The sequence below is a fragment of the Papaver somniferum genome, chromosome 11, assembly GCF_003573695.1.
Source record: "Papaver somniferum cultivar HN1 chromosome 11, ASM357369v1, whole genome shotgun sequence".
Lineage (NCBI taxonomy): Eukaryota > Viridiplantae > Streptophyta > Magnoliopsida > Ranunculales > Papaveraceae > Papaver > Papaver somniferum.
In genome coordinates this window covers 129,111,783-129,137,556 of record NC_039368.1, presented here as the reverse complement: position 1 = coordinate 129,137,556, position 25,774 = coordinate 129,111,783, and the positions used below count along the sequence as shown (strand labels likewise).

General features: G+C 37.6%; 3 protein-coding genes and 2 long non-coding RNA genes across 5 annotated transcripts; 2 read left to right on the top strand and 3 right to left on the bottom strand.

Moving 5' to 3' along the window:
• Positions 1-6,607: 6,607 nt before the first annotated feature.
• LOC113321086 (polygalacturonase-like) lies at positions 6,608-9,176 on the bottom strand. The gene is made up of 10 exons (XM_026568969.1): positions 9,116-9,176; positions 8,843-8,974; positions 8,592-8,729; positions 8,233-8,412; positions 8,124-8,147; positions 7,816-8,023; positions 7,627-7,708; positions 7,431-7,539; positions 7,253-7,363; positions 6,608-7,163 (listed from the first exon to the last, which is right to left on the bottom strand). Exons 1-10 carry the CDS (start codon positions 9,116-9,118, stop codon positions 6,918-6,920), a joined length of 1,233 nt encoding a protein of 410 aa, XP_026424754.1. The 5' UTR covers positions 9,119-9,176; the 3' UTR covers positions 6,608-6,917.
• Positions 9,177-9,944: 768 nt separating this feature from the next.
• LOC113320431 lies at positions 9,945-15,146 on the top strand. Its single transcript, XR_003346097.1, has 5 exons — positions 9,945-10,145; positions 10,401-11,349; positions 12,745-13,286; positions 14,352-14,476; positions 14,550-15,146. It is a non-coding gene; the product is annotated as an uncharacterized LOC113320431 (long non-coding RNA).
• Positions 15,147-15,723: 577 nt separating this feature from the next.
• Positions 15,724-17,304, top strand: LOC113321109 (GDSL esterase/lipase At4g10955-like). Its single transcript, XM_026568993.1, has 3 exons — positions 15,724-15,855; positions 16,016-16,091; positions 16,256-17,304. Exons 2-3 carry the CDS (start codon positions 16,024-16,026, stop codon positions 17,217-17,219), a joined length of 1,032 nt encoding a protein of 343 aa, XP_026424778.1. The 5' UTR covers positions 15,724-15,855; positions 16,016-16,023; the 3' UTR covers positions 17,220-17,304.
• Positions 17,305-19,996: 2,692 nt separating this feature from the next.
• Positions 19,997-20,842, bottom strand: LOC113325395. Its single transcript, XR_003348026.1, has 3 exons — positions 20,645-20,842; positions 20,212-20,356; positions 19,997-20,047 (listed from the first exon to the last, which is right to left on the bottom strand). It is a non-coding gene; the product is annotated as an uncharacterized LOC113325395 (long non-coding RNA).
• Positions 20,843-23,219: 2,377 nt separating this feature from the next.
• Positions 23,220-25,694, bottom strand: LOC113325394 (rust resistance kinase Lr10-like). The gene is made up of 4 exons (XM_026573585.1): positions 24,940-25,694; positions 24,787-24,819; positions 24,652-24,681; positions 23,220-24,527 (listed from the first exon to the last, which is right to left on the bottom strand). The coding sequence occupies exons 1-4, from the start codon at positions 25,667-25,669 to the stop codon at positions 23,413-23,415; spliced, it is 1,908 nt and encodes a 635-aa protein (XP_026429370.1). The 5' UTR covers positions 25,670-25,694; the 3' UTR covers positions 23,220-23,412.
• Positions 25,695-25,774: the final 80 nt, after the last annotated feature.

The window sequence follows — 25,774 nt, the reverse complement described above, 5'->3', positions numbered from 1 at the left end:
AACGTAGATGCATGCAGAAAAAAGATCAGCTATGGACATTATTCTGCAGCTATTCGTATCTTGTCATCCAATGGAGTAGCACCTGCAACACCAGGCACACTATATGAGCTTCAGCAAAAGCATCCACCCTCACCCCCACCTGTGATTCCTCTTGCAGACATCTCAACTGCTGCTTTGACGGTAGACACAACTTCTGTGCTAGCAGCAATTAAGAGCTTTCCGAAAGGGACCGCATGCGGCAGAGATGGCCTTAGAGCCCAACATCTACTTGATGCTTTGAAAGGACCTGCCGCTGCTGAGGACTTGCTCCAATCAATAGCTGCAGTTGTCAACCTATGGATTTCTGGTAAGTGCCCATCTATCCTTGGAGAATATGTCGCCAGTGCGCCTCTCACCCCATTGCTGAAACCTGGCGGAGGCCTGAGACCAATCACAGTTGGCACTATATGGAGGATATTGTGCTTTAAACTAGCTGCAACCTCCGTTAGCAAGGAAATGACGGAATATCTTGGCACCTATCAGTTCAGTGTGGGAATACCTTATGGTGCTGAAGGTATATGCATGCTGCTAACAGGCTACTAGAAGTGAAAGGCAGTGATTCCAACACGACCATGTTGTTGATCGACTTCTCCAATGCCTTTAACCTTGTGGACAGATCTACATTAATCCAGGAGGTACGGACTCATTGCCCTAGCATCGCACGATGGGTAGAATTCTGCTACTCAACACCGGCCAGGTTATATTACAATGATAATATCCTCTCATCGGCAAAGGGCGTCTAGCAGAGAGACCCCTTAGGACCTCTCCTATTCGCTTTAGTTTTGCAGCCACTAGCACAATCGATTGCATCTCAATGCAAGCTCGACTTCCATGCATGGTACCTAGATGATGGGACCATTGGAGGGGACACTCTTGAGGTTGCAAAAGCTTTGAAGATCTTGAAAGTGGAAGGCCCAAGGAGAGGATTACATCTGAATATTGCCAAAACGGAAATCTTCTGGCCAACACCTGATCCTAGAAGACCTGGTGTTTTTCCGACACGCATAGGGAAGCAATCCGTTGGTGGTAAGCTGCTGGGAGGGCCTGTTAGTATCGACATGCAATACTGCAGTAATCTGGTGCATGCTAGAGTAGACAAAACCGTGCAGCTTATGGAGTGTATTCAAAAACTGGAAGACCCACAGAGCGAACTGCTTCTTTTACGAAGTTGTAGTGGCGTCTCAAAGTTATACTTTTCTTTGCGCACTACTAATCCACAGGCTATACAATCAGCTGCTGCAGAGTTTGACAAGCACCTTATGCAATACTTAAGCAAATTAGTGGTTGGGGACGGTGCAGATTTTGGCGTGGTACAACAACGCATCGTTACCCTGCCAATCAAAGAAGGAGGGCTCGGTATACTCACCATGTCGGACACAGGAAAGTACTGCTATATTGCTTCTCGTGCTCAAACTCAACTCCCGCAAAAATTTATTCTATCTAGCTCTTCTACCCTGGAATCGAGTTGTAGCTACCTGTCTGCCTTGGAGTCATACACACAGGCCTGTGGTTTATCTCAATCCAACTTTAACATCAACGACGCCGCCCCTAAGTTCATGAAGACACTGGCGGTTAAATACTTTGGTGTTTTTAAGGACAAGATACCCACAGACTACTTCCTCTCTGAGCGTGATTTATTTCTTTGGCAAAGCAATAGATTGCCGCACGCAATGGATTTCCTCAAAGCCATCCCAATCAACGGGCTTAACCAGACTGTTGGGCCTAGACATTTCCGCGCAGTCCTTCAATACCGCAGTCCATAATATTGGGCCTAGACATTTCCGTGCAGTCCATAATATTGGGCATACCAAAATCTTCTTAGGCATACAAGGCACTAGTCCTAACTTGGGTGACCTTATAAGGGGTACCCTATGGGGTGGTTCAATTACCTATATGCCCTTAAATCCTTTAAATTACTACTAATCTATCCATAACCCTAATACAAAACCTATAATCAACTACACCTAAAATCAGTTTCATTCACCTTCTTCTTCTTCCTCTCCACAGCCGAACTCATTCACCCTTCCCTTTCTTTTTTTTTTCATCGCGGAAATTTAATTGTCGATTCGTGAAACTATATAATGGGTCGTCGTAAGGCAGTATCGATCGAGTGAACAACCTATTGATGAAGAAGAAGATTTAGAGAGTGAAGAACAAACTCAAAATCAACCACAAAATCAACCGGAAGAAGAGATTGAAGAAGAACCAACTCCGTAAATGAGAATAAGAAGGTTAGTTCTACAAACCCATCTCATATTTGATGTTTTTGATTGTTTTGGTCGATTTAATTCGTCAAAATCATGTGTTCTGCGGCGGTTACAGGGTACGGTTCAGCGTAAAACAAATGTTAGATGTGCGCCGAGCTGTTCTTGAAACTGAACCCTGAAAGTGCACATGAACGACTCAGCGTAGATCTGACATCCGTTTTGAGCCGAACTTAGTGACACAGAGACTTATATTTAGGATCGGCTTATTCGATGGTTTTAGTTTTGTGCCGAATATGTTTTGTGAATTTCAGAAATTTTGCATGTGCGTAGGATCGGTTTGTATGGTAGTATTAGTTTTGTGCCGAATAAATGTTGTTTGAATTTCAGAATTTTTGCATGTGCTTAGGATCGGCTTGTATGGTTGTATTAGTTTTTCGCCGAATAAATGTTGATTGAATTTCAGAATTTTTGCATGTGCTTAGGATCGGCTTGTATGGTTGTATTAGTTTTGCGCCGAATAAATGTTTCAATTCATAAGTCTAGATTCGGCTTATTCGATAGTATTAGGGTTGCGCCGAATATCATTGTTAAAATTTCATAAATTTTACAAGTGTATAGGATCGGCTTATTTATATGATATCATGTTGCGCCGAATACATGTTTGAGTTCATAATCATAGTTTCGGCTTATTCGACGGTATCGGTTGTGAGCCGAATGTGTAGGATCGGCTTATAATTGTTTTGTGGTATGAGCCGATCCACTCTCTGTGTAAGCTAATAAAAATTTCAAGACATGATTCATACTTGCGCCGAATTAGTCTTATAACTTTCATACTTGTGTCAGGACCAATGCCGTGGGTAGGGAGATGTTGAAAAAAATGAAGGAAAAAATTGATTGCAAAACACCAATGACCGTGGAAGAACAAAACTACCTCTACAAAAAGTGGGATGCAATCATCAACAAAGGAGAAGGACCCGAGGAACCCGCACAAAAGCCTACCACTAAGAAGAGGGGTCGTGGTTAAATGCCCTTTTATGTTTCCAACTTCCTTTTAATGTTTTTTTTAAGTTTTAAGTACACTTTTATGGTGTTGCAAACACCTTTGCTTTTAGGTGCTCAACTTTGTTTTTAATGGTGCTGGGATTGGATTATGGACACCTTCAATTTCATGTTTTAGTGAATAGCTTAACAGTTATGCGCCGAATGTATAGAGTTCGGCTTATCCTCTAATGTTAGTTACGCGCCGAATCATTTGTCCTTCAGGTTCGGCTTTTTCTATAATTTGAGTTATAAGCCGAGCCTTAAAAATCATTATTGGTGTAATCCAGTATATAGTTCGGTTTAAATCTCACCAATATGGTGATCCGAATCTGTAAAAATTTTCAAAATTTTTAAAAAAATAGCCGTTATGTATATAGGTTCGGCTTATGTTCTAAAATTTCTATAAGCCGAACCTTTACTTTTTTTCACGAAAATCTAGGAACGACTCTTTTTTTTTTGAAAGATATAGCCGTTGTAAAACTATATTCTATATATACCTACATGTTTTTTCATATTCTTAACCACATATGCTCAACAAATGGCACCCCCAACTCCTAAGTTTACTCTAGAAGAAGATTTATCTCTTTGCACTAATTTTATGTAGCATACTATCCAAAGAAGGGTGAAGAACGACGAGTAAATGGTTTGATGAGTATGTACTACTTGGTTAGAATTCATGAAGCCTTCAGCACGGAAACAGGTAATCCTCACAACCGGGATAGTGCGTCCTTGTTTTGCCGAATTATAAGTATTAAGAAAAAATAACAGACTTCATAGCTTTAGTTCGGATTGTGAGTCGATATCTACTCAAAGGTGAAACAAACTCTGAGATTGAAGTTCGAGCTCTAGAGGAATGGCGACGATGGAAGGGAAAGAATTTCAAATACAAACGTGGGTGGTTATGACGACAATCCATATCTTTATTCATTATCCAATATTGATCTTCTTTGTTCATGGACTTATTCTTGAGGTTGAAAACGATCTTGAAAGGGCAATTTCTTTTCTTCGTCTTCGTCCTATTCTTTCTCCCGGTTTTCCCAACGTATACAGTACCCTTTTTAACCTTGCTAGCGCCGGTTCCACTACGCTCACAAATCATTTCAAACCGATCCCATCGGCTTTGTTGTCCTTTAACTAGTACACAATTTATCTTCATCGCGTGTTCCTCAAGCCAATCTAAAACTTCTGGTTTAGTTTTCCATATCTACGTTCATTCCAAAACAAGTAATTTGTAAGAAAAACTTTGGAATATTCCGACAATATTAAGGTAAACAAAAGTTTCTTACATACCAAATCATTTTGGAAGTGATCCTTGGTATCCTCGTGAATTATGTCTATTGGATCAGGTTGATTTTCCATGGGACCAAGCACAATCTACAAAGAATATCACAAGGTTAAATACTAGAAAGGGAATATAATAACAAGGTTCGGCGCATTCGATAATCACATTATGTGCCGAACTAAAAACATTTACAGGTTTCGGCTTATACGATATCCTCAATATGTGCTGAACCACGAACAATATTTTAACCCAAAAATTAACAAATTCATGTTCGGCTCAGACGATAATCATATTATGTGCCGAACCTTGAACATAAGAGGTTTCGGCTTTTACCATATCCTCAATATGTTCCGAACCACGAACAATATTTTAACCCAAAAATTTACAAATTCATGTTCGGCTCAGACTATAATCATATTATGTGCCGAACCTTAAACATAAGAGGTTTCGGCTGATACGATATTCTCCATATGTGCCGGACCAATAACAATATTTCAACCCAGAAATTAAAAAATTATGTTCGGCACATACGATTTTGGATATGTAAGCCGAATTAGTAATGATTCTATTCCGGGCTATTCAGGATGTTGTTCGGCTTACTATGAAACTTTCATATAAGCCGAACTAGTGTCTAGCAAAAGGCTTGGAATTGGAAATTATAGGTTCGGCGCATGCAGTAAACAGATTCAATAAGCCGAACCGTTCATCAATTGGTAGATGCGGCTAATAGATGTAAGCTGAACCTCAACCTGTTTCGCCGAACCATGATTCAAAAAACCTAACTTTTGATAATTGAGAGCTATAAAAGTGAGATTAAGTATATGATATAAGTGTACCTGTGTATTAGAAGCATTGGGTTCCTCATCAATGTCTTCATCATCAGGATTTGGCTCATAAAAATCATCATCTTGAGTTTGTGTTTGAGTTTGAGTGGGTGTAAAATCATTCACATAATCTAAGAAATCAGCCATTTGGGAATCATTGGTGTAGTTGATGTGTATTTTTCTAGGTTTTTTAGATGATATATGACCCTCCTCATCCTCCATTGAATCAAGAATTAGAATTTTCTCACTTTCTCCTTCTCTTTCTCTCCTTCTTAACCAAACCAAAACTTTGATTTTTTTTCCTCAAATTTTTCATCTAAACAACTCTTATAATTCTAAAAATTATTTTAATCACTAAACAAAATATTTAATCACTAATCAAGATTATTAACACTAATACATAAAGGGAAGATTTGCCATTAAAAAAAAATTGGGTTAAGGGGTTATCTGATTTTGCTATTTCACAACCTTTTTTGTCTTCATTCAGTATGCCTTGGAAGATTTTGGTATGCCCAATATTATGGTTCCTTGGTATACCCATTTTCGATACCGATACTCCGTGTATTAGCTGCAAGAAACCCATGGACATTTTTGATGATCATGCTTTGCACTGCGCTAAGGATGTGGGATCCAAATTTCGACATGATCTCGCTAGAGATGTATTGGCTGATATATGTTACAAAGCCAGTGTACCTGCTAGGAAGGAAGCATCCTTAGGTATCTCCTCCAACTCCAATAAGGATTTAAAGCCGACAGATATTATGGTCTATAATTGGGAGAATGGCAAAGACGTTTACTTTGATGTCATAGGAGTGTCACCTTTTACAAGTGCCAGAACTCGCAACTTTACGCCGGGACATGCTATTTCCGCTGCAATATCACGTAAGTGCAATAAATATCTTGATAAATGCCAATGGATACGGATTTAGAGTACTGGCTTTCACTACCTTAGAAGAGTTAGGTGAAGATACTATAGCATTTCTGAAACGATTAAGAAACTGCCTTGCTAGTCATGATGTTAACACTAACATGGGCGGCTCTCTTTTTCATAGGCTAGGCATTGTCATTCAAAAAGGTCTTGGCACCCAGCTTATCGCCCGTTTGCCCACCTCCAATGTAGACATTGACGACGATATGTAATCGTTGTCAATTTATTTATATTATTCAATATTGAAATGAAAAAAAAATAAAAAATAATTGGACAAAAGTTTAGATTCACAAAGAAACAATAAATGTAGAACAGTTAATTTTAGAAGTCGAAGCAACAACGAAAATAACAAAAAGCAAATGCCACTTTAAAAGTATAACTATTCAAGACCACCAACGGAAAACATCTTTACATGGATAATATTGCAAAATTGCACCCTTGGGCCTCAACTGTGGTAAAACGAGTTACAATATCTTATTATGAGCATAAAATGCTTAAAGAAGAGTAATCAGATCCGATATCGGAATTATCATCGTAGTTGATCAGGCTGGGATTTTAGCCAATTGCTTGATATAAAATGATGCAGCATTGGTACATCAAGCAGATTTAACCAAATCCGGCACGGCAGGTTCAACGGGTCCTAGTATAGCTCCACGGGCATTTTTAACAGTTGAGACAAGTTTCACTCCAGGCTTCACAGGTGTTATGTTGATCTTATTGAATTTAATACCGTCACAACCCAACATCTTGCTACATTTCATTGTGATAGCAGATGGTACAAGTGTGTCAGCTGTTCCTGTCAAACCTTCGAAGGTTACGTCACTAATCTTAACAGCGCTTCCCTGCATCAAAAGAAAAAGAAATGAAGTGCCTATAAAATTTTGGATGTTCATTAATACCAGAATGAGAGGTAAAAAAGTGATTTACACACCTCATTTACGGTTTCCGGGGTAAAGTAATACTGATCGATGAAGATTGGATTCAATACATTGGTGAAATTGGAATTCTTGTATGTCACTTTTCGGCAATACCCTTTCCCGCCCTGAAATGTATGAAATTGTTAGGCCAAGTAGCTCTATGGAGTCTCCATAAAAATGCAGGTAAGTTACCGGATAAGTCTTGATTCTGCAACCAAACATGGTGCCAACAAATTCAATCTTTTCAACATGAATCTCTTCCACTGCTACGTTCGTTCCTCCTGAACCTAAGCTTCCAATACTGCACATAAAGCAACGGTCGTCAAATAAAATGGAAAACATATAGACTCCATCTACAAATACATATCAACATTGACTTATTACTAACCTTACTCCGTGTCCAGGTCCACAGTGACAGTTGCGGACGTAAACAAATGAACTTCCTTCTCCAATTGACACACAATCATCACCTGATGAAATGTTTACAGAATTAAAACAAAAACTAAGAGTTCTATGTAGTTGGATGAATGAATGAAAAGAGATCGCATTATGCACTTCAAATATATGTGAAACTTACCGCTCCTAAATTGGCTGTCAGCAATAACTACATTTTTAACATTCATGGTGTGAATTCCATCAGTGTTGGGAGCTTCTGTAGGAGCGTTAATCTTGATATTGTAGGCCTCGAAACCATCCAGACCCATGAGAGCTACATGAAACATTTGACCGTTTTGGACCGTAATATCTCTGAATTGGCCACCATCTGTTTTAATGAAGTGGATAGCCTGCAATCACATGCAAAAATGTAGTGTGTACGTTTCTTTTTCACTGAACCCTGCAAAATTAAATAAAATAAATACATCGACTCGATCCGCTGATACTTACTGTTGGTTGTCGCTTGCTGCATCCCTGTCCAGAAAAGAGAAGATATAATCAATCAAACCATATTGAAAATATAAAATCTGTACAAACTACATATATCACTAGTATTTACCGCATGATTCAACGACTTAGGGTTATGGCATGACTGTTCCCACCAAGCTTTTCCGCGTCCATCGATTACACCACCTCCATATACTTTAAGGCCAGCAATGTTGGCGAATATGAGCCATCCCCCTGAATCCTTTCCAGCCCACGCCTTAGGAGACTCAGGTGCTACAATTGTTCCCGCGAGCTAATTAAATAAAAAATGCAACAGAAACATAATATTTACATCTGAAATCACTATGGGGGTGCAAGAGATAAAGTAAAAGGCCAAGCTTTATACGACAACTACCTCAGTCAATACTTGGCTCTGCAATGCATTTATCTGAAAAAAAATAAAAACACAGACCGGTATGCGTATATACGAACCTCAACGGAGATGTTTTTGGCTTTGCATGGGCCAGGAAATGTGGTTGGCATAACCAAGAAACTCTTTCCTTTTGGAATAACCATTTTTGGTATCCCGGTGGGTTCCTTGCATGTGGCATCCCATGCTTTGATGAATGCCTACAATCGTATAAAAATTCATTAACCTCAGTCTCGATTATAGGATGGTACTGCAGTTGTTCACACACACACACACAAAAAAGTACTTGTTATCTAAAATCATTTTTACTTACTTGTGTGTCGTCACTTATGCCATCACCTTTCGCACCTGAATCTAAAACGTTAAAAACACCTTGTGCTACCACATCATGAATATGGGTTGCAATAACAACCCCAAAGATCAAAAAAACAATGTTCACAGCTTGCTGCAAAATAAATTCACAAGTAAAAATAGAAAAAATATATTTAGTTAATAAATGAATTCAGATGTTGAACTAAAATCTGAATGCTTTTTAAGATCAAAGTATTTCTTTTTTTCAACTAATACAATCAAAAACATTTCTCACCATAATTTTTCTTGAGACAATAACTCAAGTTGATATGAGAAATGAGAAATGATCCGACAAGTATTTATAGAAGATTAAGAGAAGTTTAAGGGGGGAAAATAGTGGAAACTTATGGTTTAAGAGACATTACATTCTTATTTTTATGCATTACTATTGTTAGATTATAGAGTGATTAATAATAGAGTTATTATATTGACCAATTCGATCTCTATTTATTATCTTAGATATAATCAGTGCGGATGTAGGGGTTCAAACCCGTAATTGCCAAAAATAACTTTAACTCCTAAGACCACTGTTCCAAACCATATAAAAAAGAATGTTAATGCCATGTATTTTTCTCCTTCTCATTTTAAGACAATGCTCCACTCCTGCAACCTACGTTTGGCCACGCCAAGTTGCCAACTAAAGGCTGAGCTCGAGTTCGTCCGAATTTTGGCTAAATTGAAAAAAGGGATATTATAGGGTCTTTGAACTTTACTAGAATCTTCCTTTTCTAAAGTATTTTTGCTTCTCGAGATGCAGAAATCAAGACCAGAATTCAAAAGCAATGTGTTTTATTTTACTTTACTTCACAAAAAAACTTAACTTGTGGTCAATTTTCTATCACAACTTGCTTCAAGTATGAAGGTCTTGAGGATCGGTATATCATGAAAAGTTAACTTTTTTGTTTCTACAAATGAAACGGTGTCACTAAAGTGACTAAACTAACTTATCGCTTATAAGTGTTTGGGCTTTGGATACCCAACACTTTAATGAGCCCATCCTCCTCCCTCGGTTCCTCTAAACCCACCGCGATGCTTCACTTTCTCAAATTCCTCCCACTTCAAAATCCTTACATCCCAAACCCTAGTTTCTATTCCAACATCATCCCAAATCCCTCAACTTCTGGATCGGATTGAAAACTTGAAAATGCTACTCCAGTTCATTGATTCTCGTATCAAACCCTGAAGAGTTCTTGAAGTTTTTAGCAATTCAAGAATCTGTTGCAGTGAAACAAAGACTTGCTGGTTTTAGGGTTCAGAACTTCAAAGTAAGTTTTTACTCATTGTTTAGGATTTAATCTTAATTGTTTTTAGCAAAATTGATCTCTCTTAGGGTTTAGATGCTATTCAATTTGTACTCTAACAAATGGATATACACCAAAATCTGTGAAATGCTTTTACCGGATTAGTTCAAATGGAAGCTTCTGTCTGTGTCATTTTTTCTCCATGAAACCAAGAAACTTAGTCTGTGTTTCTCTGCACATGTTAATGTAATTATTGTTAATTTACTTCTGTATCCACAGATTTCAAGTGAATTCTATCCAAGATGCAAGCAAATCAAGCTGACGTTTCAAAATAACCTGCTGTTGCTTCGAAGAAAAAGGGGCTGGACGAATTCAGCACTGAAGATGATAAAAAAGCAGAATGGGAGACATGAAAGAGTTCTGCTCGATCACTGGGTAATGGAAGATGAAGTGTCAAAACAACCTGCAATTGCTTTGGAGAAAATGATGCTGGAAAAATTCTGCACTAAATATGCTAGCAAAGAGGAAGAGTAGGCACTAAAGAGTTCTGCTCAAGAAAAGTGATAGATGAAGTTTCAAAAAGACAACCTGTTATTACGTAAGAGAAAAATGTGCTGGAATACATTATGCCCCAACATGTCAAGTCATTCGCGCCGATTCCAATACTTTCTAATTTAGGTGGCAAGAATTTCGTGGATTTAAGTGATAGGCAGTCATGGTAAAACGTCATTTGAAGATTAGATCAACATGCTGATAGACCCTTGTCCATCTACATCCGAAGAACATGATGGAGGATTTGGAGTTAATGTGAAAGAGTGTTCTCCTTCTATAGATCCCTCAAGTTGTAAGTAGACGAGATTCTGTTCTCCATTTATGCATGATTCTTTATCTAGATGTCCTAAAGAGTATAAATCATATCAAAGGATCATTAAGAATTCTGATCTTCCTAATGCAATTTACATTCACCGTACTTTTGCTGATCATGTGAATCTCTTTCAAAAGAATGATGTTGAGCAATCTCTTTCAAAATAAAAAGTTGGCCGTTTGTGGTGTTGGGAATGACTTTGTGAAATTCCTTCAAGAGAATGCTGGTGAACGATCACCTGATGCTCAAGTTAAAATGACAGATTTCAGTGCTGTGGATAATTTTAATCTTGTTCTAAGTGATGGTACTGAATTAGTTTATAAGCACGTGGAAGGACCATGCCAGTTTCACTCTGTTGACAAGGTATGCTGCTTTCGTTCACCATGATTTTCCTTGCTTTTGACATCTTAAATTTCACAGTATGCTGGTAAAACTTCCCGGTATATTAATATTGATCATTGGTCCCAAGATATTTAAATAAGGTAAAGAAAAAGAGAGTCAAAAATAATCTAAAGCTCGTAACTGTATTTTTTTTTTCTTTGATCAGATGTTTTATCATTATGCTCAGTTTAGCGCAATAACTCGAGTGTGATAGTAATGTCATTCCAGGTGTGAGATAGCATGATACTAATGAGGTTGAACATGTGAGGTTATTAAGAGTTTGTTCATGTGATGCTAACATACTAAGTTACTAACATGCATGTTAAAGTCTCATAGGGTGAAGATTTGAATGTTGATAGTTAGTCCTAAACGTGATGTATTGTCGTACTTTAGACTTGTCCTCAAGTAGAAGTCATCCTTGAGAGGGCTTGGGCGTGTCCTTCAATGATTGGATGCTAGAAAAGTACGTCTGCATTTTATGTTGTTATTTTCATGAATTGTGATGTATTCTGGATTTGGTAGAACAGAATACATTGTGAATACTTCTACCAACAAGTAAAACAGAGAAAAGGATTATCATTAGGGGCAGAAAACCAAAATTCATGGTTAATGTTACTTTGATTTCTCTGTACAGAGTTAAATGGTCTATTCAGAGGGTAGCGGTTGCGCTATTTCATTTTGTTTTCCATTCTTTCTAATCATTTCGACGCTAAATCTTATCTGTATATGCACCAACAGTATTGGCTAATGATCGGAATAATAATAGGTCTTGGGTTCATTATCACTATGAGAAAAATTGATGGATATACTACAGAACTAGACTGGACTTTTACTGCCCACACAAATCATCTGAACCTGGTTGAGGGCTCCAAATTCAACCCAGATTAGATATATGGCATTACGAACCTGCATAGTAACTGGGAAGGTGAAAATGATTTCAAACCGTTCACTGATATAGTTATAAGCTGTGTAGGAGTTGTTAGGGCTACAGGGATTTTTTTCTAGATGCATTCAAGTGGTGCAGGATAAATTCAGGGCCCGGGGATTTTTTTTTAACATACATCACTTTTGTTAATATTAAACTACTTAAAAGTTTTGGTGAGTGAGGTGATCAATGGAGGACACTAATTGTTTTGTTAAATCCTATATTACTCGGTTGAAGTGTATGAGTAGAAAATCCTAATCTTTTGGCTTTTAAGATGGATTGGAATTTGTGAGCATCCTGCAGTGTTTGGGCATCTTTGGTTTTTTGTGTATCTGTATTTCTTGATTTGTCGCTTTCTCAAGTAATTGGTGTTTAAAATGGGCTTCATTGTGTAGTTTTATGTTTGTAAGCTTAACAAGAACCCTCATGTATCTTCTGAAATATTTCTGCAGGTTTGACTGCTGATGGGATTTTGAAGAAAGTTGGCACATCTTTTGAAATAATTCATTGCACTAAAGAAGCAGATTCCCTTCCGGACTAACTACTTATGTGCTCAAGTAGGTTATGGGAGTGTAAGGTATAGGTTGACACACCACGTCATGGTGAATTCTTCAAACTTTTAGAGGCAGTCTGCTCTGAACTTCCTTATGAGGCAAATTGTTCTCATTTTAATATGTGACTGGTTTGGTCTCTTAGGAAGCAAAATCTAGTCTCCCTCGCAGCAACCATCCTAATTTTATTCATCAGTTCCTCTATAGTCTAAACCCTTATATCCACCAAGATACTTTCTTAAATCCCCCCCCCCCAAAATCCTTACGCTCCAAGCCCTAGTTTCCCTTTCCAACAACATCCCAACACTTCTTCTTCAAACCTCGTCAAAATTCTGGATAGGATTGAAAGTGCATGCTGTGGTTCCTGATGTTTTTAGCAAGTAAAGAATCTGTTGCAGACTTGCAGTGAAAGAAAGACTTGGTGTGAGGATTCAGAACTTGAAGTAAGTTTTTACTCTTTGTTATCTATCTAAGGCATAAATGGGTTATAAATCTTGTAAAAATGTTTCACGTTTTTGATTTCCCCCCCCCCAAAGAACTTAGTATTCTTAATTGGTTAAAGTGTTAGTTTGTTTTTTGATTCGTTTAGAAACAAATTAGTGTGTCGTTTTCCTAAAATTCATTAGGATATGGCTGAACGAATTTCCATGTTCTAACTGATGATACTGAATAAGTTCTTAAGTACATGGAAGGATGCTCCCTGGTGCACTGTGTTGATGAGGCATTCCTGCTTTTGCTCAGACCTTGATTTTCTTTTCTTTTATCATCTTAAATTTTACAATATGCTATATAGAATGCAACACTCTCTATTGATCTATGCTTATCGTTTATAGTTCACTGTTTTGGATGATATATATATGGATCATTGCTCCTAAGATATTCAAATAAGACAAAGATAACGAGAGACATTAGTTGAGATAGGATTATTGTCAGTGTTTATGCTGTAAGGCTGTAAGGATACTCTATTATCGGGTTATCGGATTATTTATGAAATATTATTGACGCTGATTTCCTTAGCAGAAGTTACTTGTTCCTTGTCTCTCGAATTCTTGTCTAAGTATAGTACAGCTGTCCATTGATATGGCACACAGGAAACTTGAGGAGAGTTATAAGCTGTTTAGGAGTTGTTACGGGCACTAGTTAGATGCATTCATGTAGTGCAGGGTAAATTCGAGGCCAAGGAATTGTTTAATATGCATCACTTATGTTAAATTAAATACTCAAAAGTTTCGGTGAGTTACGTGATTGATCGAGGACACTAATTTGTTCTGTTAAATCCTACATTACAGGGTTGAAGCGTACGAGTAGAAAATCCTAACTTTTTGCTTTTTAAGATGGGTTCGAATTTGTGAGCATCCCGCAGTGTTTGGGTGTCTTTGCTTTTTTTTTTGTACCTGTATATCTTGATTCATCGCTTTCTCAAGTAATTGGTGCGTAAAATGGTTATGTAATATTATGCTTGTAAGCTTAATAAGAACCCTCATGTATCTTCTGAAATATTTCTGCAGGTTTGATTGCTGATGGAATGTTGAAGAAATTCGGTACATCTTTTTACATGAATTATTGCACAAAAGGAGCAGATTCCTCGCTGGGAAAACTATTTATTTGCTCAACAAGGTTATGGAACTGTGAGGTATGGTTGACAAAGCAAATTTCAGTCAAGGACTTTGACACACTCATGGTGAATTCGTCAATTTTTTTTATAGGCAAACTCCCCTTAACTTCTTTATGGAAGCATTACTGGAGATTTGAGGACGAAACCTCTTCTGGAGGTAACCATGGTTGGTCAGCGGCTGATATTGTTTTTATCACTAGCTGCTAGTAGCGGCTGATATTGTTGTACTGCCAGAAGAATTCCCTGCATAGAAGTTAGTGGGCACGATATCTTGGCAGATCTGGCGCGAACAACTGGATTGAAGTCTGATTTAGGGCTTAAAATGGAGGCTCTTGTATCTGTTTTGCCTAAGGATGCACTCAAGTGCTTGCTCAGAGCACCAATGTTATCTGATCTTTTATCATGGTCGTGGACCTTTGTTTGATCTGTTTGCGTATAGGTTGTTAAATGAAGTTCACACTAAGGGTCAATTGCCGGATAAATAGAGCAGAAAGGCATAGGCTTCAAGTCACTTTTCCGGGCAAGTGAAAAGAGCAAATTATCAAAATATGTGAAGTTTGTTAGTAGTATGTATTTGATCTTGTAGCTATTGTAATTACTAGTGGGAGAAAAATGTCGGTTAAGATCTGTCTTTAGAAAAGTAAAGTATAGGCTTGGAATATATTCATAAATTCAATGTTGATAGTCAGATGCATGTTGGTGGGTGATATAACTTGATGAAATCAACTTGAATATACAGCTAAGAGGTAACTTCATGTAAGATTTTATAGGTGTAGGTCCTTGTATAAGACATGGGGCACACTTGATCAGATGCAACATTTTGGACAGTTCAAGTATAAGCAGCAGTTTTAGTTTGAGGTTGGTTAGCACCTTAATTTTACGCGAGAATAGATAGATGCATTTAATTTGTATTATGCCTTCAATCATTTTTAGGAATTAGGATGTTAAAAAATCTTTCCTAAATTCCCATTTCGCATAGTGCAACTACCGGATAGCCGAGAGGGGCATATGTCCCCAATTTCCCTTCGTCTCAGTTAAGTTTCACATGGTGCAACTACCGGACATTCACCATCTTCAGAGGCGGACGCCCCCACTGTATTTTGACATGATCTAATTCTGGATTGCGGGGACCCGTAAGGTCCACTTATAAATGCGATGGACACGTGAACGGTTGTAACATGAGTCATAATGTAACATCGTTATCTTATGTTACATCTTAGTAGATTACAGCTCAACGACTTTTAACTGTAAAAATTCATTTCTGCACAAAATGTAGAATCAATTAGGGGACGAAGAGAGACAGAGATTTCAGTAACTCTCTTCCTCCCCGGAATCAAAATCCTAGACTTCTTCGGTATTTCATCCTCATCAGTGTTGTAGATCTCCGCTTCGTCAAGGTACATTCTCACACTGTTTATTGAATTTTTTTAATTAGGGATCAAGTTGCAATACAAATGATTGACGCCATTTATTTGTTTCTGGGTTCTGATTCGTCTGTTTGTTTTAATGTGAATTTCTTTTGAACGGTAAGCGGTAATGTCGCATTCGATTTTGTAGGTTTTGAGATGGAGATTGCATCTGAGAGGGATGATTTTAGCCGTTCAGGACCTTTGTACCTAACTATAGTTGATTGGTAAGACGCGGATCATTTGTTATTTGAATTTCTATTGATTTTGCTGTTAGGATCCCAAATCCATACTTCATTTTAGCTCAAGCTTTCGGGGATTAGAACATTAGAGACTGAGTATGCACTAAAAGCGTCTGCTGATAAAAGAATTTGTATATTGTGCAATGAAGGGGAAATGTACACCACCGAAGATCAATAGCCGCTTGCTTAGTTCAGGGTGTATATGTTTTAGAGCATGACCGCCAAGAAAAACGGCAAGCTCTTGCACCACCGTGGTGGGAATTCTTCGATTTTCAGTTACTGTGCACGCTTGTGGATGATGTTGACTCTTCTATCTTTGGTGCTATATATGAATTCAAACCAGAGGCTAACAGCCACTATTCCGCGGAAATCCCACGGCATGTGATTGCTTTTAGGGGAACTATGACTGAACGAGATTCTGTGTCGCAGGATCTGAGGTTAGACCTGCGCCTTATCCAAAATGGACTTCACCAAACGTCTCGTTTTGAAAATGCAATGCGAGCTGTTAGAAACATGGTAGCTGTAAGTGGAGCTAGTAACGTTTGGTTAACAGGACATTCTATGGGTTCTTCCATTGCAATGCTGGCAGGAAAAAATATGGCGAAAACCGGTGATTTTATTGAATCGTATCTGTTTAATCCACCATTCATTTCCGCTCCAATTGAAAGGATTAAAGATAAGAAAGTGAGGCATGGGTTTCGTGTTGCTAGCAGCGTGATTACAGCGGGACTCGCATTTGCCATGAAGGGTAACAACCAAGAGAGACAACCGTCAGAAGATCCGTTCACAGTTCTATCGAATTGGGTTCCGAATTTGTTTGTCAATCCAGCTGATCATATCTGTTGCGAGTACATTGGGTATTTCGAGCATCGAGAAAACATGGAAAGTTTCGGAATTGGAGGAATCGAGAGGTTGGCGACGCAAAATTCATTGACGGGATTATTCATGAATGCAATGGGATGGGAATATCAAGAAGAGCTGCAGTTAATTCCATCAGCTTGTCTGACTATCAATCGCAGTCCGTCACCGACATTCAAACGAGCTCATGGCATTCATCAATGGTTTAGAGGTGATTTGAGTTTGCAGTCTAAGGTATACCAATACAAATTATGAATTTTAAAAGTGTTCATTTCTTTTGTTCCGTGTTTATCTAATAAGCCAGTTATCAAATTAATTTTATATATGGTTGCATTGGGGACTCTGTATCTGCACTATTCGCATCCCCCTACCCACATTGAATCCAGTAATTCACCAAAAAAAAAAACATGAAACAAAATGTCCGATCGATCGTTAAGAATAGTGTAGACTTCAAACTGAAAGCAGTATCTGGCGCCCTACAAACTTAGTGACTGAGAGATTGCATTAGGCCAAGGACAGGCATGAGTATATCTGGCTCGACATGAATATGTAATACTATTGTTGTATGTAGTAATATGATAACAACACCGAAAAAACTACACCAAATGTCATATAGTATCTCATTCACCTCAACAAGATGGAGGACTCCCAAACCATTCTCCACTGGCAGTTCTATTAGCTATGCAATCAGCTATCCCATTAGCTTCCTTGCAAGGTTTAAGGAAGCTAATGGGATATTTCTAGCCTTGCAAGGGCCATCTCTTTACCACATCTCACATGTCTGAAATCTGATCATCGTCGACTACTTTTTGCTATCCGTAGCATGGTGTATACAGTAATGAAGTAAAGAGGTAGTATAGTAGCAATACCGAGGGTCTGAGGATTGCATTCCTCCTAAGACACACATTTGGGCCATATTCAACGTATAGGCCAATATGTAACAGCCCAAACTCAATGTGTGACAGAAACCCAACTACACTACCGGGCCGGCTTAGGGGCAAGGCGACCTAGGCGGCCGCGTAGGGCCCCAAAATTATTATTTTTTTAAGCTAACAGGGAAATCGTATAAGTGTTACGAAATTTTTTTGTAACAACAACGTTCATGTAACAGTTATAATTGTTACTAAATTTTCTATATCAACAATAAATGTCACTAACAACCAATTTCTGGGGCTTATTTTATACCAAATAACAAGTTTACAAACTAAAATCTAGCTTAAAAACCTGGAAAAAGTTTTCGCGGCCAAACGACGCATAATTGGATTCAAATTATTACTTTAAATACATAATTTCTCCACTATGAAACCCACGCGCATCCGATTTTTGGGAAAAAATTACTCCAACACCCACAGTTTCTGAAATTCTGTTTTTCATTTTTTTCTCCATGTCGGTAAGCTTAAATCTGGTTTCTCCCTTTTATCCAAGGAAAGATCCAAGAGAATCAAGAGGAACAAAACTATGTTTGCACAGACAACCAGTGTTCCGAGATCCAAATTCGGTAGTTTCTTACGTTCAGACCCATACAATAACAATAACAATAACAACGAAAACGATGAGCAATTCTCTGTTCGCAATAGTAGCTCTTCTGCATCGAGTACACAAGGATGATATTACGACGACGAAAATCGATTAAGTTTTGAAAGCTCTCTGTGGAACCAATCAGCTGCTGCATCTCTCTAGAATCAATCTGCTGCTACATCTCCGTGGAACCAATCAGCTGTTGTATCTCCGTGGAAACAACTATGTGAATCAAACGTATACTTCCGTTTTATAAATCTCCATGGTCTAAATTCGCAGCTGTTACTCCATTAAAATTCTGATGATTGTAATCACGGTTTAATTGGGTCTCTTGTTCGAGAAGAAGGAAATATCTATTCTCTTGCTACTGTTGGTGATCTTCTCTACACCGGTTCCGACAGCAAGAACATCCGTGTTTGGAAAAACTAGAAAGAATACATTGGTTTCAAATCAAATAGCGGTTTAGTTAAAGCAATCATCATTGCCGGTGGGAAAATCTTTACTGGTCATCGAGATGGAAAGATTCGAGTTTGGAAAGTTTCAGGAAAGATTCGAGTTGTGATGATACATGATGAGATTAATGTATGGTATAGTATTGGTTGATGATGAGGAATTATGGGTTTGCATTAAAATCGTGTTTGCAAGGAATGTTAACAACAAGCCTTGGTATACAATGCCAACAACATGTTCGAGAAAAGGCCTAAGTGGCTTGTGTGCAACCAGGTTACAACAACGGCTAGCTCTTGGGTCTGAATGGTTCGTGGATGTAGTTTGGGAGACCAGAAACAAGAAACAGAGAATGGGTATGACTTTTTATCGGGACTTTGGGTAGAGTTTTCAAGATACTCTGTGTTGTATGAAGAGTGAATTATCATGGAGCTAGTGTTTGGTTTACTTTTTTGTCACAGAGGCAAAGAATGTTCGTCATTCACTCATTTGACAAAAGAATGTACTCGAGTGTCACATGTAAAGATATTACAATTTATGAACTATGAACAATGTACTAGAGCGGTTGTTGTCATGATTGAGCTATGAACAAATGGATTGATGAATGGATCAGTGAAGTGAGTTAGGAATGGTGGTGTTGATGTTGGTTTCAATGGGTTATGCATTTAAAAAAAATGGAGCTAAAAGGATGCTGCAGTGGCAAGGAAAAGGGGATGAAAGTGCAAATGGGTTTGGTGGGCGTGCACTACACCAAATTTAGTGATTAGAAACGTCACTAGCAATTGCAAAACGGGTTCGCAACAGTTCAGATCTGTTACGAAAGTTGGTGTTGCAATATTTCGCAACGGCTGTGCTGGCTTTACGAATTTTTGATCGCAACCGTTTGAAACTGTTGCAACGTCAAAAAGTCGCAAGTGTTTTAAATTGTTGTGAAATTAGATGGTCTAACAGATGACACAGTTGCGAAACTGCGGTTGAAATTTTTTGCATCAGCTCACTGCAGTTGCGAAAGTTTTGCAACATTTTAAAAATAGTGGTTTTGACCGGTCAAAACCACCAGTTCCCCTCTTATCAAAATGAAGTTTCCCCGGTTCATTTGGAAATCGTAATCAAGTTCCCTGCATTGTGTGCCTAGTATTAAAAGAATGACAAGTATATAGATAGACATTTCCCAAGATTTCAGAACATACATATTCTGCAATTGTAATGTTAAGTGTAATAGCAGTAGTAGACACAATCTTAAAGGCACAAGACCTGGAACAAGCTCAACATCATTCATTACCTACATGCTCAAACAAGTGTATAGCTTCTTGTTGCTTTAAGTAGTGGCACTTATTGCTCATATCTGTGGAATCAGCTTCGACCTCAACAACCTCTTCTTCCTGGGTTCCCTGCTCTTCATGTTCTTCTCCGTTCTATTCTACCTCCTGAGACAAGAAAGTGAAACAAATCTACATCCAATTCCCAACATGGAAGATAAGAATAAGAAAAGGGAGCATTTCACATAGAGCACAAGGATACCTTGTGAGCCAAATCACCATTTTACAAAAAAGTCAAACGTATCAGCTTGTCCAAATATATTAAAAAATTATACCATATTTCACTTACTAGATTATGAACACAAATGACTATATAGAACTATAAATAGTGACATTAACAGATAAGTAGTAGAAGACACAAATTATATATACGGGAAAATGAAACTAAATGGATACCTTGTCTCCGAAATTTTAGATTCCACGGAGCAACCTGCCAATCCTCGAACAAGATAGGGTACTCCTCAGGGTCAGCTAAAGATTATACAGCTCTGGTTAATCTGTAAAATCCATGGCATATATAGAGGAAAGTCAATCTAAATAGTATATATCAGATAATAAAAGCAAGGTTTTTCAGTTCATGAATTTTATCAAATGGTAAAGGCGTTACGTAAAAGGAATAATTTTAGTTGCAAGGATAAAGAATCATAAGCTGGAAAAAGAAAAGAAAAGAAAAGGAAAAGAAGATACGACATGAGCATATAACTAGGGGCTATATTCAAAGATAATTGGAAGAGAAGTGCAGTAACATTTCAACTTAGATGCAGAAGCTATCTTGCACTTAACATCATCACTAATCTTATGACCCAGTAGTGGCATGTAGTTGCCATGATGAGTATGGCTTACTAGTGAATTATGGGCATCGTCACTCGTCACTTACTTTAAATTATACTCAAACTCCATCCCTACAAGGCTACAATAAATGATATATTAGTCACGCAAATGTATTAGTCAACAAATACAAGAGAAGACAAGGAAATCGTTAAAATTCAGGTTACAAAGTGCACTGGACATATATATATTTATCATTATCAGTTAGGAATTTGGGTCCTTCGTGATCTGAAATACCTGTAAATTGTAATTGTGAAATGAAAACAGTGTACATTTTCACATACTTCATGTTATAGAAGTCTCTAAACTGAAGGGCAGCTACCTGTGAACGTAAAAGAGTTGCTATGCTACCTAAATATCAGCACATCAAAGAAAGAACAACGAGGAACTCTAGTAGGATGAGGGGAGAGAAAGTTTAACAGTACCTCGGACAAACATTGGAGAGTAAGATTCATATACGCTGCCACACAAAGAAATTCAAAAGTGTCTTTAGCTATAATATACCCATAAAAAAGGAAAAGAATATGCATTAGTCAATTAGCCTTCAGAAGATTGGAAGGAAGAGACACCAAGATTGATTAAAAGACAGTGTTTTACTAGACATGAGCTTTTTTTTACCATTCTAAATTTTTATTATTTGAAACAAAAAATGGCAACAGTCTCGTAATTAGTGCGCAAACCAGTGGGGATTCAAAGATGTATCCCAGAGGAAACCATGAAAGGAAAGCGTGCAACGTAGCCAGTGTTGCTCTTAAAGCTCAGTTCTTTGAGATTAAAAGATAGTGTTTTACTAGACATGAGCTTTTCTTTACCGTTCTAAATTTTTATTATTTGAAAAACAAAAAATGGCAACAGTCTCGTAATTAGTGAGCAAACCAGTGGGGATTCAAAGATGTATCCCAGAGGAAACCATGAAAGGAAAGCGTGCAACGTAGCCAGTGTTGCTCTTAAAGCTCAGTTCTTTGATATGCAGATAGCACATATAGGCATAGCTCGTGAATAAGTTGAAACTCACTGCAAGGAAAAACGTGTATGTAAGCTATGGGAAGAGAAAAACAAACCATGCGACGTAGACCAACTACAGAATTTATTCATAATAACTGCGTTTAGCTAACACAGATGATAGGGTAGACTAACGATAACGAAGCCGATTAAGCGCCCAAGGCATTTTTCTAACATATGTACAATCACAACTTTTCTATTCGATAAATAACCCCGTAGACACATGATGATGTAACATAACAATGAGAATAGCAACTTTTCTATTCGATAAATAACCCCGTAGACACATGATGATGTAATTTTATATATGACAACTTGGATCAGAGGGGTCATGTAAATTGGCATGTAATGACTATTGTACTAACATGTTCTGCTTCATGCAACAAACATGGGTTTACTTCATTACTGTTGGTTAAATTTATTCTCTGTTTTTATCTCTTCGACGACAACCAGACGAGATGCCAGAAAGATAAAATTTTAATGCAGATAAATAACCATTCTTGCGTGTTACAGAGATTGACCAAACTTATTGCCCGTGCCGTTACGGCACCGGTCATACCCTAGTATATATATATGGATAGAAATAGAGAGTAAATGGGTGTTGGCTAGTCATGCATGGTGGGAACGTGAGACTATAGAGTATAGAGAGTAATGTTAGTCATGCTTGTGACTGGCAAGAGAGTGCGTAGTTGTAGGAAATCCTACACCACACCCCATTAACTATTCTTAAATCTAAATCTATTTCACAATCAAAATAAAGATTAAAGTGCTAAAATTATAAATTGGACACAAGATTTACGTGGTTTGATCAATATGATCTACATCCACGGGATTAGGTTTCACTATGATTGAAGAAATTACATAAGGATTACAATTTAGACTCCATTAATGAGTATTTGGAGCTCTAGTTTTTATGGAGGAAGAAGAAGATAATACTAATAATAATTCTACCTTCTCTATACAAATTGTGTCCTTATATAAAGTGTATATCTTTCCTAAAAGTGTATCTCCCCTTTCTTTTTATACAGGTGTTACATAGTGGATGACAACTCAATGTAATGGAGTACAACTCATATTTCCCTTATTTACGGAATCGTCATGCGACACTATCGCACGCCCATACAAACCGTCTCATGAATGCTAGAATAAGAGTTCTGTTCTTTTAAATTTTAGGATCCGTACATGTGCATTAGATAAACTGTAATCTCCAACCAGGTTATATAGTTTGCATTAATCAAACGAAGGTCAATAATCAAACACAAAACTCAGTTATTGTTAACAAGATTAAAAACCAATAATTGACAACTGAACATAATCTGGTGCAACCAAGAGTTCTAATAAGTTAAAGTAGTTGAAGGTGTCATTCCAGTTGTACTTGTGTCACTTTCATGTTCCTCGTGGAGATATGTAATGGAGAATGGTTTATGTGGGATTTGCAGTAGTCTTGACTCTCCTTCTAGCATTTCTACAACTTTGGTCATGGAAGGGCGATCGATAGGCTTCAGCTGAATACACCATAGTGCAACTATGATTAGTTTCTTTGCTATTTCATTTTCTTCTTTGGTAGCATCTTCAATTTCGATATCTTCTCCTTGGTTCAATTGGTTGTAAATCCAGGATGGAAAATATACTTGGCTTGAATTCTCTACTGAAGGGTTCAAGTTTTTTCTTCCCCCTACTATTTCCATTAGCAACATCCCAAAACTGTAGACATCTGACTTGTACGAGACACCACCGATACTTCTGTAGAATAATTCCGGAGCCATGTATCCAATAGTTCCTCTAGCCATTGTTAATGAAATGACACTATCATCCAACGAGTATAACCTGGCTAGCCCAAAATCTGAAACTTTAGGATTATAATTCTCATCAAGTAGAATATTATGTGGTTTGATATCAAAATGTAGTATTCTCATATCACAGCCTCCGTGTAAATATTCAATACCACGAGCTGCCCCTAAAGCAATTTCATAAGATTTCTCCCAACTAAGAAGGTTACTAATTTTTCCTTCTTGAGGAAATATGTATTTGTCGAGAGATCCGTTTGGCATGAGTTCATACACAAGAGCTCTTTTCGAACGTTCGGCTACAAATCCAATGAGTTGTACCACATTTACGTGATGTATCCTTCCTATAGTAGCTACTTCATTGACGAAATCTTGCCCGTTTCCTTTTGATGAGCTAAGAATCTTAATTGCAACAGCACGATTGTTACGAAGAAATCCTTTGTATACTGATCCATACCCTCCCTGGCCTAATTTTTCTTTGAAATTGCTAGTCATTATTTTGACATCGTTATAGGAATACCTCATAGGCATTTGGTCTCCATAGGTGTTTAAGAAGTCTTCTATATCTCCATTCATGGCTCGGTTTCTTCTTCTTACCATATAAATTAAAATAGAAAGCACACATAGTGTCCCAAGTATACTTCTTCCAAGCAAAATTGAACCTAATTGAAGGGTGCCCGTCATAGGCAAAAAGACAAAAATTTAATCAGCCAAGGAGTATTTGTTTCCCATGATCTGCTAAAAATCACAAAATCATATTGCAAACTAGAGAGCTGGATCATTTACCTCCAATAGTAAGTATCAGTCTGCCGTATTCTGGAAGAAAAATGAAAGGAAAGAGAAACCCCGAGGTCAAGGTTCTGTAAATTTTTAGCAACCTAACAGATAATTAAAAAGATGTCAGGAAGAATTTGAGCTTACCAAGGATGTTATATTTGACATAATACAGAAAACCTGCGTTTGAATAAAAAATAGCAAATTAGTGCAGTAAATAAATGAACCAAATAAGAATTTGAGAGGGGTGGAGCTGCGGTGGTGATAGGAGACACTAAATTCTTATTGTATATTACTTGCCTGGTTGTTTGTATTTGTAGTACCAAGAGACCTGAAAGCCATTCATCATTTCGTTATGAACATCCAAGTACGAACCAAAGGTATCCCTATCAGTAGACATCCAAGAAGTAAAAAAACTGTTACATGACTCCTTAAAATCTGAAACAAGAGGATTCACGACCACATATGTGAACATGTTAAACGATGACTTAATACAAGGTGAAGCGTTTATGTAACGTGTAAAGTCGCTTGTATTCATCAAACAATTCATGTATACTACTGCCTTTGACCGATACGATATTTCTGAATAATTCCGGAAATGACTATCAGGTAGTGAATGTTGGGGCATTGAAGAACAATTATCTCTTTCCAGACCTAGATCAATTAATCGAATGTTTTGATATTCATAGTTAATGTCAATTACATAGAACTTTTTTGAAAAATAATTCAGAACAGTTCTATTGTTTTCACAAGAGAGGATTCTCTCGGCTGGACTATATCCACAAGATAGTGGTTTCATCAATCTCCCGAATCGACTGCTGCAACCATTTGGGCAGTTTCGAGGACGGCCTTCTAAGGTAAAAGGACACTTGATGTTCAGAGCTCCACAAGAGAAAACTGTTGATGATGATGAAAAACTACCACTACTAGGAATAAATAAGAAGAGAACAACAAAATATAGCAGAAAAGGGATGATGAAGCTAGTATTCATTTTTGTGAAGAAACTATTGTTAGCGGTATATGATATCATTAATCCTCATATACTTGTGTCCTCCATAGACCTTTCTGGCAAATAGTTACAGATTTTCATTTTCCGGCCTTTTTCCTGTTTTGTTTAATGCAATGATGATCGCAC

Excerpts from the sequence above, each read along its gene's own strand:
- LOC113321109 (XM_026568993.1), top strand. The coding sequence starts at position 16,024 with ATGGAGATTGCATCTGAGAGGGATGATTTTAGCCGTTCAGGACCTTTG. Across the intron at positions 16,092-16,255 it reads TACCTAACTATAGTTGATTG|GGGAAATGTACACCACCGAA; the intron begins GTAAGACGCGGA and ends TGTGCAATGAAG.
- LOC113325394 (XM_026573585.1), bottom strand. The coding sequence starts at position 25,669 with ATGATATCATATACCGCTAACAATAGTTTCTTCACAAAAATGAATACT. Across the intron at positions 24,820-24,939 it reads CTACAAATACAAACAACCAG|GTTTTCTGTATTATGTCAAA; the intron begins GCAAGTAATATA and ends ATTCAAACGCAG. Across the intron at positions 24,528-24,651 it reads ACTGATACTTACTATTGGAG|GTTCAATTTTGCTTGGAAGA; the intron begins GTAAATGATCCA and ends CCCTTCAATTAG.
- LOC113321086 (XM_026568969.1), bottom strand. Across the intron at positions 8,024-8,123 it reads GCAGCAAGCGACAACCAACA|GCTATCCACTTCATTAAAAC; the intron begins GTAAGTATCAGC and ends ATGTGATTGCAG. Across the intron at positions 7,540-7,626 it reads GGACCTGGACACGGAGTAAG|TATTGGAAGCTTAGGTTCAG; the intron begins GTTAGTAATAAG and ends CTTTATGTGCAG.